General features: G+C 56.6%; 1 protein-coding gene across 4 annotated transcripts; it reads right to left on the bottom strand.

Moving 5' to 3' along the window:
• Positions 1 to 506: 506 nt before the first annotated feature.
• Positions 507 to 8,442, bottom strand: NFKB2 (nuclear factor kappa B subunit 2). 4 transcript variants are annotated; one of them, XM_082674143.1, is made up of 23 exons: positions 8,168 to 8,442; positions 6,816 to 6,907; positions 6,450 to 6,531; positions 6,292 to 6,332; positions 5,939 to 6,037; positions 5,708 to 5,859; positions 5,343 to 5,449; positions 5,090 to 5,248; positions 4,696 to 4,800; positions 4,482 to 4,567; positions 4,265 to 4,403; positions 3,898 to 4,026; positions 3,567 to 3,773; positions 3,346 to 3,487; positions 2,844 to 2,958; positions 2,538 to 2,751; positions 2,220 to 2,389; positions 1,993 to 2,095; positions 1,713 to 1,864; positions 1,514 to 1,583; positions 1,102 to 1,274; positions 877 to 988; positions 507 to 777 (listed from the first exon to the last, which is right to left on the bottom strand). In XM_082674143.1, exons 2-23 carry the CDS (start codon positions 6,834 to 6,836, stop codon positions 653 to 655), a joined length of 2,703 nt encoding a protein of 900 aa, XP_082530269.1. In that variant the 5' UTR covers positions 6,837 to 6,907; positions 8,168 to 8,442; the 3' UTR covers positions 507 to 652. The 4 variants fall into 4 exon arrangements, 3 of the variants coding, with proteins under 3 accessions (XP_082530269.1, XP_082530271.1, XP_082530270.1); XM_082674145.1 differs by having other exon boundaries at positions 507 to 774; positions 8,168 to 8,440; XM_082674144.1 differs by lacking the exon at positions 8,168 to 8,442 and having other exon boundaries at positions 6,816 to 7,088.
• Positions 8,443 to 11,218: the final 2,776 nt, after the last annotated feature.

Genomic DNA, 11,218 nt, shown 5'->3' with positions numbered 1-11,218 from the left:
GAGCCTTAGGCTAAGGGCCCCTCCGAGACCCCCTTTTTGTGATAATGTTTTGCACTTTTTCGTACAGGGGACTGGGACGGGAGGGGCCAGGGCCCCTAGACTTTTGATGCTTTTTTTTTTGTGTGGGGGAGACCTGATGTTTCTGCTGAGACACCCCACCCCTGACACCAGCAATCGCCCTCCACCCTGGGGCCTGGCTCAGACAGAAGCCAGGAGTTGGGGCTGAGCTGGTTTTCCCTCCCTCTTCCATGAGGGCTCACCCGCTCTTTCCAGAGGTGGCGGAAGGGTGTCCATGCTGAGGCCCTATGCACAGGCCGGGGGCAGCATGGCCTTGCTTTCCCTCCTTCAGTGGGCCCTGCCCTTTGTATAGCCTCCACCTCCATTAAAACTGCTCTAGACTTGCTGGCTGGGCCTCCTCCTCTATCCAGTGCCTGGCCTGAGGCCAGGATAGGCATTTGGTTCCCAGGAACAATAGTCACACACATCAGGGGCTGCTCTAAGTTGGGGAGGAGGCCACACCCCCTCCCTTTCTCATGAGAATCTTTTATTTGCCCCAACTGAAGGGTGGGCACGGGGTGTTAAATAAGAACTGGAATAGGTGGGGACACTGTACAGAGGGGCCCAGGAAGGGGGCTGGTGGGTGGGCAGCAGTTCAGTGCACCTGAGGCTGGGGATGTCCGTGGCAGAGCCCTCCTGGTGGCTCAGGAGGGGGACCCAGCTTCTCTGCTTCCTGTTCCACCGACTGGCTGCCGTATGCACTGTCCTCCTTCACCTCTGCTGGGGGAGTGGACACGGGGAAGGACATAGGGAAGAGTCAAGGCCTCAAGCCTCCCACCCTCCAAGCCCAGATCCAGCTTTGAGGTAGGGCCCCTTTACCTGTGCTAGGCAGCTTTTCTCGGGTCTCAGGACCTCTCAGCAGCCTCACTCCCTCGTCCAGGCCCATGTCAGACAGGGCATCCAGCAGGCCCGCCAAGTCCCCACCAGCCAGCTGAGGAGAAGGACAAGGCAGGAGGCTTGAGTCATGGTTAGGGTGTGGTGTCCGCAGAGAAGCACCAGAGACCTGAGGCTGGGGCATGGAGCACGGGACGGGGACCGACTGACCTTGTAACTGCGTAGGAGACTGCCGCTGGGTGAGGCCGTCTTTCGATATGTGTCCACCAGACTGCGCAGACCCAGCCGTTCTGCCAGCTCTGCCCAGCTGCCCTGGGCTCCTGGCCCGTCTAGCAGATGCTCCAGGTTCTGTAGGACTGTATCCTCGAGTGGCATCTCTGGCTCTGAGGGGGACACACACATACCATGTTAGTTACCCCCCAGAGATGGGCAAAAACACAGCTGAATGCCACCTTTCTCACATGGTAACCTGATAGATAAGGCAGGAAGGGCCACTGGGGGGCAATGGACGGAGGACAGGGATGGAGGAAGGGAGACCTCCTTGAGTGGCCCTGAAGGAGAAGAGACCTCTGTGAGCAGGGGTCTGGGGTCTGGCATCTGGCAATGGGTGGGGAGATCTCACCTGCAGGGCTAGGTGGGGTCAGGGGGGGCGCCATGGTGTCCTGAGCAGCATTTAGCAGCAAGGTCTTCACCTGGGGAGACAGCCTCAGCCTTGACTACCTCCCATCACAGTCCTTAAGCCCAGGTACCAGATACTCAGGACCCATCTATAAGCCCAGCTGCCCCATCCCCTGGTACTTCTAGTCCCAGGCTGGCCTCACCTTGCTGCTGCGAGTGAGGTCAAGAGGTGTGTGGCCCCGAAAGCTGCCTCGGGTGTCCCTCTCAGGGCCCTCAGAATCTGAGTCACTACCAGAGGTGGGGGGCGAAGGCAGTGGGCACAAGGGCTCCTCGTTCTCTGCATGGATGTCGGCACCTGGGTGAGGGGATAGTCATGGAGAAGTACAACAGGAGCCCACATTAAGGATGCAAAGTGGGGGGACTGGGAGGCCCCGCTTTCCTTCCCCCCAGCCCTGTTCATATGCCCCTGAGAGTGAGACTGACCGGCCTTCAGAAGGAGGCGGGTGAGGGTCGGGGATCCCAGTCCAGCTGCCAGGTGTAGGGGCGTGTTTCCCGCAAAGGTACGGGCATTCACATTGGCCCGGAGCTGTGGGGTGCAAAGGAGTGGTTGATCACAGCACCAACTGATTGGCTGTCCCTCCGCCACACCCTCCCCATCCCTAGTCCCTCCACACCCTTGGCTCCATGCCTTCCACAATCCTCAGTCCCACCTTGGTGACCAGATGGGTGACCAACCCCAGCTCCTCCATTTCTGTGGCTAGATGCAGGGCTGTTCGGCCCCCCTGCCGCTCTGCAGCCTCCACTTCAGCTCCGTTGTCCACCAGCAGATCCAGGCACTCGGGGCTTCGGGCACGGACCGCCAGGTGTACAGGGTACAGTCCTAGTGACACAGCATGCTCAGCCTAAAGCTGTGCCCCCAGTGTGACCCCCTGACCATTTGACCTCGATGCCTCATGTCCACTACAGGCACTCACCAGGTACCTTCTCTGGTCCCCACCCTTGCCCGCTGGTCCAGGTGATGAACTCACCTTCAAAGTCTGGCAAGTGCAACAGTTGGGGCATGCTGGGAACTCCACTCCGCAGAAGGGTGCGCAGCACGTCAGGGGCACTGGCACGTGCCCGGAGTGCCAGGTGCACGGCTGAGTCTCCATGCCGATCCAGCAGTGCTGGATCTGCGCCCACCTGCAGCAGGAAGCTCACCACGCTGGTCTGCCCGGTGATCACTGCCAGATGCAGGGGCGTCTGGGGAGGCAGGCAGAGTGAGCCAGGCCTGCTCCTGGCCTAGACCCACCTGACTTCCAACCCCTACCCCCTCACCAATAGATGCCCCTCACCTGGTGCAGGTGGTTGGTGAGATTAACAACGCCGAGGTGCGGGGCGTGGTAGATGACGTGGGCTATTTGCTCAATGACGCTGGTCTGCCCGTGGATGATGGCCAAATGCAGCGGCCTGGGGGTTGGGGAGTAAGACTCTGGCCTAGTGAGCCCAGCAACGCAGCATCCTTCACTCTCAAAACCCCACCACCTCCACAATCTCTCTCCCTCGGCCCCGCCCAGCCCAGACGTCTCCAAGGACATCGCTGCACCTGAACTTAATACTTCCGAGCACCTTTTGCGCTAAGTATGTACTATTATTGTGCCCCTTTAAAACTGAAGTGTGCAGAGATTAAGTATCTTGGACAGAACTAGAGCATAACGAGGCCAGGCTTGAAACCGGGTCTGTCCAACTCCAGAGCCCTGGCTCTTTTTAAGTCCCTTTCCCGCCCCGCCCCCCCACGACCTTCCACCGCGCCAAGCCCAGGACCCCGCCCGCCCGGCCGCCCGCCCTCCCACCTACGTGTCTCCGTTCTCGTCCTGCGCGGTCAGCAGGTGGCGCTGTCCTGCCAGCAGCGCGCGCGCGTCTGCCGTGACGCCGTAGTCGAGCAAGGCTCGGGCGCTGCGCTGCGCCAGGCCGAACAGGCGCGCGTTGTATTCCCGGGCTGGGGGCGACAGGGGGTGTGGGCATGGGCTAGGTCCCCACCCGCAGCGTCCCGACCGCCCGGATTCCCGAGGCCGTACCTCGATGCAGCAGCTCCGGGGCCTGTTCGCGTTGGAGGGTCCCGGAGGGGGCGCTCAGCTCTGCTGCTTCCTCCCCAGCATCCACGCTAGGCGCCTCGGAGGCCATCTGCGCCCCGCCCCCGCCTCCCGGGTAGCAGCCCATTGGGGCCGCACCGGACTGGTAGGGGCTGTAGGCCAAGGAGGAGGAGAAAAAGCCGAGGCTGCCACCTGTGGACACAGGCAGGACTGTGGGGAGGGGGCACCAGGAGGACTCTTCCAGATTTCTTCCCCCACAACTTTTCTCCCCTTTACCCCTCCCTCATCCATTCCCCTTCCTGCCACCAGCACTCACCTCCTCCTCCAGCTCCTCCATAACCCCCAGCCGAGCCCCCAGAGCCTCCACCCATGTGGGAGCCACCCCCAAAGGGCTGGGAGAAGGTGGGCAAGGCTTTCCTCCGCTTCCGCTGCACCTCCTCCTTGTCTGGGGGGAGAGGCAAATGAGATATTAAAACCCCAACTCACGCCTTGCCTCAAGAGCCCTGTCCCATGTTTGGTAATGGCCTTTCCCCTGAAAGCCCTCAGGCTGGCTCCTAGGGTCACCTCTTACTGGGACCTTCCCTACTCCTGATTTGACTCATGGGTCCCCTGATCTAGTTCTTGGGACCCTCCAGCCAAGCCCCCACCCTCCAGCCCCCGTGGGATCTTCAGCCCAGCTCCACCTTCCACCAGAGGATAATAGGTGAACTGTTTGGAGTCAGAGACATCCCCCCCACGCTTGCGTTTCAGTTGCAGGAACACAGTTACAGGACGCTCAATCTTCATCTTGTGATAGGGAGGTGTCCGGAACACAATGGCATACTAGGGGGAAAGAGAACATAAGGTGTATTAAGGCCTTGGCCTAGTTTCGGCCCAGGCCCAGCCCTGGCCCTAGGGTACCTGTTTGTGAACATCTGTGGGAGAGAAGTCCCCGAAGGCCTGCCATCCATTCTCATCATCCTCGTAGAACCGAACCTCAATGTCATCTACAGGGGAAATTGAAGTTTGGCCACAGCTCCTAGTAGAATCTCCAGGGCCATTTGTCCTGGAGCTGTCCCGGTCCCCAAGCTTGATACCCAACATCCCTAGCTCCCAGCCTAGGCTCCAGCCTCACCTTTCTGCACCTTGTCACAAAGCAGATAAACCTCATCTCCACCCCGCACAGAGCCAGCTGTCTTGTCCATTCGAGAAATCTTCAGGTTTGAGGCTCCAGGAGACTCTATGGAGATGGGATATCAATTACTTGAGAGGATATAATAACCATGGTCCCAATTATGGAGCCAGGGGCTTTGTATTATCTGAACAACCCCAAGAGGTACAGGAACTGCTAGTATCTTCATCTACTCAAGATGGAAGCCATACTCAGAGAGGGGAAGTGACTTGCTCAAGATCACTCAGCTCATACATGGTGGGGCCAAGTTCAAACCCAGGCCTATCTGACTCCACAGTTCAAGGTTGCCCTCCATGCTCCCTCTGGCACCCAGGCCCCAGGTGATCAGGATACTCACTGCTGTCATGGATGGGTTGAGAGATAACTGGCTTCAGGGGCAGAGAGAAGGAGCCATCACTGGCTCGAAGGAAGGCAGAAAAGCGCAGCCGCACAATGCTCAGATCCATCACCTTCTTTAGTTCCTTGGCCTCCTGCTCCAGCTCCCGACGCTCGGCCTCTGGGCAGCGGGCACACATGTGACCCCTGGAGTCCTCCTCCTTCTCTAGTCCTTCCATGACCACCTCCCATGACTCCCTCCATGTCCTCCATACCCGTAAGGCCCTGGGGCCTGGAGCGAAGCCGCTGTCTCTGAAGTTTTTGTATCATAATCTCCATCATGTTCTTCTTGGTCACATGCAGGACACCCAGGTTGTTAAATCTGGGTAGGGGAGGGGAGGAGTCAGAGGCCTTGCAGGCAGTTCTTTCCTCCTGAGGCACCCTCCCCACTGCCAGGGCTCAGCTCAGCTCTACTTCCTCTAGGAAGCTTTTCTAGTTTTCACTTGGGGCCTTGGGTTCTAGGGCCAACCAGGGTCTCTCCCCTTGGTCAGATGCTAAGCTCACAGAGGTGGGCTGGGGCCTAGAACTGGCAAGCAATGAGGGGGCACGCCAGTGGAGACCAGGGGTAGGGGGCACCTACTGGGCAGTCATATCCTTGGGCCCCACAGACACTGCGCAGACCCCCAGCTCCGAGCATTGCTTGCCCACCAAACTGTGGGCGTGAGCACGAGGCGGGTCACTGTGTGTTACCAGGTCCACCTCTATCTTGGCCGGTCCCTCGTAGTTACAGATCTGTGAGGGGTGAGGGCTGTCAGTAATGCCCATGAATACACTGTCCACTAGCCCACCCTCCAGCACTATCCTGGCTCACCTTGACAGTGGGATACGTCTTCCGACCCTTCTCGCTGGAGGCACCTGGCAGCCCTCCGTGGGAAGGGCCTTCACAGCCATATCGAAATCGGAAGCCTCGCTGAAGGTGCCAGGGCACAGTGACATTGTGACCAGGACAGACACCAGCCCCCCATCCCCCCCAGCCAGCAGTGACCATAATGACTGGATGTGTGTATCCTGAATCACAACCACACCACTGTGATCATCAGCAGCTAACCATCCCAACCCTAAGTGGGTCTGTGTCAGTTACCCTCCCTGTGGCCACCCAGCTGCAACTACCCCACTCGCCCCCAAAGCTGAAGCCATCCCACACTATCCCTTCCACTTGCTCACCTGCTTAGGCTGTTCCACGATCACCAGGTAGGGGCCATCAGCTGGGGACAGAGGGGCCTTGCTGAGCCAGGATCTCTGAGCCCACTCCCAAGGCAGAGGGCACATACTCCTCCCTTCCCCTCCCTCCAAGACAAGGGGAGGTCAGGGGACTTACTAACCTGTCTCTGGGGCTGGTTCCTTGGGTCCCACCATGGACGGGTTGAATTTGAAATCATCATATTCAATGATGCCATCCAGACCCTGGTTTGGAGACAGACTGGGGTGGCAGCTGATTCTGAGCCACCCCCAGAGCCCTCCACCTCTCAGCTCTGTATGCCTTCAGTAATGACTCCCTCTCCTCCCCAGGCCCATATGAAAGCTCCTACTGTAAGCAGTTTGTAGACAGACTGACTGACAGGCAGGGTGAGATAATCTGAGGACATTACAGGTGTCGGGGAGTAGATGGCACTCCGAAAGATGGGCAGACAAGCAGACAGGCACGGGGGGGCAGACGGCTGGCTTTGGGGCCAGGCGGCGTGACTCACTGGGTCGTAGCAACTGTCCATGTCTCTGGGCTAGGCCCGGCTCTGTCCGGTGGCTTCGGCGGGTCCTGTTCCCCAGAGTTTCAGGCGCCCGCCTTAGGTGGGGAGGAGTGGCGGGGGTAGGGAGAGACAGATCAGGACGGGAGTTGGGGGAAGAGGGGGGCCCAAATTTGGGGGAGGGTCCGATCTCCTCCAGCTACCCGTCCGGGTGTGGCGGGCAAGATCCGGTGGAGGGCGAAATCTGGAGCTAGGCTGGGCCGGGCCGGGGAAGGGGCAGGAAAGTTAGAACAGCTTAGGAAAGTCCCGAAAATACCACGGGGAGGCGGGGCCGGAGGGGGCGTGCCTGGAAATGACGCCACTGGCCACTCCCCCGAGGCGGGAGGGGCGCGAGGTCTTCTCGCTGGCCTGCGGGCGCCCGCAGCACCTCTACAAGCAGAGGAGCGGCGAGACCCAGAGAAGGCCCCGCGGGGTTGGGGGCCACCTCCTCCCTCCAGAGCAGGCGCCAGGGCCTGGAGGGTCTTTCAAGGCCGGGGGAGGCTACTAGTCCGGGGCCAGGCCCGCCTCCCGTCCCCTTCCCCTCCCCCGTCCTGGAGCAACCTCGGGATTTTCTACTCCGAGAGAGGCCACGGCTGATTCACCCCGGGGGGTTTTGGGGGGATATTCCTACTGTAAGGAGGCCTCCTCCCCGAAGGGCTGTAGGCGGGGGCTCTTCCCAGTCGGGGGCCCCGGGGTTCTGCCCCGAGAACCGGTCTCTGGGGCCACGGGGCGGCGGGAGGAAAGGTGTCTCCTCCTTGGGATGGGTTCCTCTATTCCCTCTCCCCGAAACATCTGTACAGCTGTTGATTCCCACACCGCACCTGCTTTGGGGGCCCACGCCCCCCCCAGTCCCATAGCCGTGTGTAATGCATGTATGTGTCTGCATCACAGGTGTACAAGTGTGTTTCGGCCCATGTGCTTGTGTGTGCATGGTGTGAACATGCGTGTACAGGTGAGCGTCCTTTAATCAGTGTGGACACATGTCTGAGCATGTATGTAAGGGCACAGGTGAACATATCTTTGAGTTTCTGCGTGAAGGGTATGGGGTCCAGGCACCTGTGCACGGGTGAGTGTGTTTTGCGTGTGCGTGAGTCTGAGTGCATGGACGACCCTTTGCACCCGCCGGTATATGTGTAGATGTACGTACGGCCCGCGTCTTTGTACAGGGATATTGATGTGTATCCGCGTGTCTTGTTCGTGTGCGTGCTCTCTGGAGTGTGCAGATGCCGCTCTTAAGCTCTGGGGCTCGGTCAGCTAAGGGCCCTCCTCCTGCCCTTCCCGGCGTCCCGCCACCCAGGGGTCTGAACCCAGCCACTCACCGCGGCGGCGGCTCCGGTTCCGGATTCTCTCCTTGCCCGACCCACCTCGGACGGGTCGCGGCACCTCTCCAACCACCCGGACTCCAGTCGGGAAAGCCCCTTTTCGGCCCCCGGGAGGGGGGAATTCCCGTGACGTTTCCGTGCGTCACTCGCCATGCCCTTTTTTATTGGCTGAAAGTTTAAGTCCCGGACTCGCGCAGCCAATCAGGAGTGGCTCAGGCAGCCCCTCAGAGGAGAAATATTTGCGCAGCGCGGGAAGCAGGAGTGAGAATGACTCTCAGGCGCTGGCTCTGGCCTGGGGACCAGTCCGCTGCGGGATCCGCTGACCGAGTGCCATTCCCCAGTCGAAGGACCCGGCTCCAGTCTCCTCACCCACCCAGGCATGTCCCAGCCGGCTGGCAGCCCCCGCTGCTGCTGGGCTTTATGGTGCGCCTAATACTTGGCCACTTCTGAAGCCGGGGAACCCCAAGGGGAAGCTGGTTTGCCTCAGCCCTCTGGCCCCCCGCCCGGAGCGGGGCCCCGCTGCCGGGAAGACTTAGGGGAAGAGGGAGGAAGTTGATCTTGCAGTCGGTTCCAGAGTGCCATCTGGTGGCCTCTCTGGAGCCGCGAGGAGACTCCGTAATCTTCTCTTAATCAGTCTTCCCTGGAAGCGACAATCTGTACCTAAAACTTGTTCTATAAATGGCAGGTTAACAGCTGGCCAGACTTTCAGACCTGAACTCAGGTCTGCGCCGCGTAAGAGAAATGAGTTGTTTATTTGGGGGACTCAGGCCTTGTTCATCGATCACGGAGATTTGGAATATTAGAATGGAAAAGGCATCCAAAATTAATAGTTAATACTTCCTCCGATGTAGGAAATTGCCTTTTATACAGTTTCCAATGTCCGCTTCGACCCTTCTAGTGGCAGCAAGGTCAGTACAGAATTTCACAAGGTGCTGAACTCCGAGGCTGGACATTTCTGGTTGGTAGAATTTTTTTTTAGGAGGTGCCATGAGTAATCTCCATTCTTGCAGGCGTCCTCCCTTCGGCTCACCGAGGTAGAACACAGGCTGTTGTTTCAGATCTTTCCTGCAACTTGCCCCTGACCTTAATAATGGAATTACAGGCCTGCAGTAGCTCTGCATAAAGGGAGACTATTATGGCCCTTGATTTGGGCTATTTCCTGTCACTTCCCCCTCTTCATGTTGCCTGCAAATGGAATGTGCCAGATACTGTGTTAAGATACTTTAGTATAAATTCTTATTCTTCCTCCCAGCAGCCTAGGAGGTAAATATTACCTTTACTGATAAAGAAATTAAGGCTCAGAGAGGTGAATTAACACAACCAAATACACAGCTAGAAAGGGACAGAGTGAGAATCAAACCCAGTCTCTTAACTCTAGGACAAAGCTCTTTCCCCTAAATTTGTATAAAACAAAGCAGGCCTTTCCACTGCACTGTGGGCCTCCAAATAATTTGTCAAAATCCAGGGATATTGTCTACTACCTTCCCCTGGTAAATCAGACCCAAAACCGTTAAATTAAAATGGAATGAGGTTAGATTGGTGTACTACAACTTAGTGAACCTGTGCTAGTTACCATTGATTACAACTGTCCTTTCAAAGTGCTCATAAACCAACAGCTGAAATTGGCATGAACACTTCTAGTCTCCAAAATGTCTCTAAAAGCAACCCTAGGGCTTGAGCTATTCTTTTTTATTTTATTTTATTTATTTATTTATTTATTGGCTGCGTTGGGTCTTCCGTTGCTGCACGCGGGCTTTCTCTAGTTGCAGCGAGCGGGGGCTACTCTTCATTGCGGTGCGAGGGCTTCTCATTGCGGTGGCTTCTCTTGTTGCGGAGCACAGGCTCTAGGCACGCAAGGTTCAGTAGTTGTGGCACATGGGCTTCAGTAGTTGTGGCTCACAGGTTCAAGAGCGCAGGCACAGTAGTTGTGGCACGCAGGCTTAGTTGCTCCAGAGCATGTGGGATCTTCCCGGACCAGGGCTCGAACCCATGTCCCCTGCATTGGCAGGACGATTCTTAACCACTGCGCCACCAGGGAAGCCCAAGGGGTTGAGCTATTCTAATTATGAGATTCTGAGCTGTAATTTCTTTCTATTTATTTATTTATTTGTTTATTTTTGGCTGCATTGGGTCTTCGTTGCTGCACGCAGGCTTTCTCTAGTTGCAGCAAGCGGGGGCTACTCTTCGTTGCAGTGCACAGGCTTCTCATTGCAGTGGCTTCTCTTGTGGAGCACGGGCTCTAGGTGCACAGGCTTCAGTAGTTGTGGCGCATGTGCTTAGTTGCTCTGCGGCATGTGGGATCTTCCCGGACCAGGGCTTGAACCCATGTCCCCTGCACTGGCAGGTGGATTCTTAACCACTGCACCACCAGGGAAGCTGTAGTTTATCTGAAGATTTAAAAAAAGAAAAACCTTTATCATAGAAAGTTTCAAACATATATAGTGGAGAAAATAGTATAATGAATCCCCATGTACTCATCAGTCAGCTCCAACAATTCCCAGTGTTGTCCTGGAGATTTTAACTGACTCAAAGTTTATTGTTAGTTGCTATAGCCTCATCTGTCTCTACTTAAGAAACCTCTTCATTGTTTGTTTCACTAATTTCCAACCTAATGATTATCTCTGTTTCTGTACCCAGGCCTAGCACTACTGCTGGCCCAGAAGAGAGGCACCATAAATTCGCTCCATTCACTCACCAATAAATAGGGAGGGCCTATTCTAGAAATCAGTGTCCCTATTTGAAGACAAAAATCAAATGGTTGTATAATATGTCAGTTGGTGATAAGTGCTACAGAGAAAAATAAAGTAGTAAGAGTATAGAGAGTGACAAATGTTTTCTGTGTAGCAGTCAGGGAAGTCTTCTCTGATGAGGTAACATTTGAACAGTGACTTGAAAAAAGTGAGGGGGTGAGTTATGTGGATATCTGAGGGAAGAGCATTCCAGGTGGAGGCACCAGTAGTGTAAAGGTCTGATACAAATGCGTTTGGTATATTTGAGGACCAGCAAGGTTAGTTAGGTAGGTGAGAAAAAGTAAGAACTTTGGATTTT

This window comes from Grampus griseus, assembly GCF_964374135.1.
Source record: "Grampus griseus genome assembly, chromosome: 16".
In the NCBI taxonomy this organism is placed as follows: Eukaryota; Metazoa; Chordata; class Mammalia; order Artiodactyla; family Delphinidae; genus Grampus; species Grampus griseus.
This window is presented reverse-complemented; position numbering and strand designations above follow the sequence as displayed.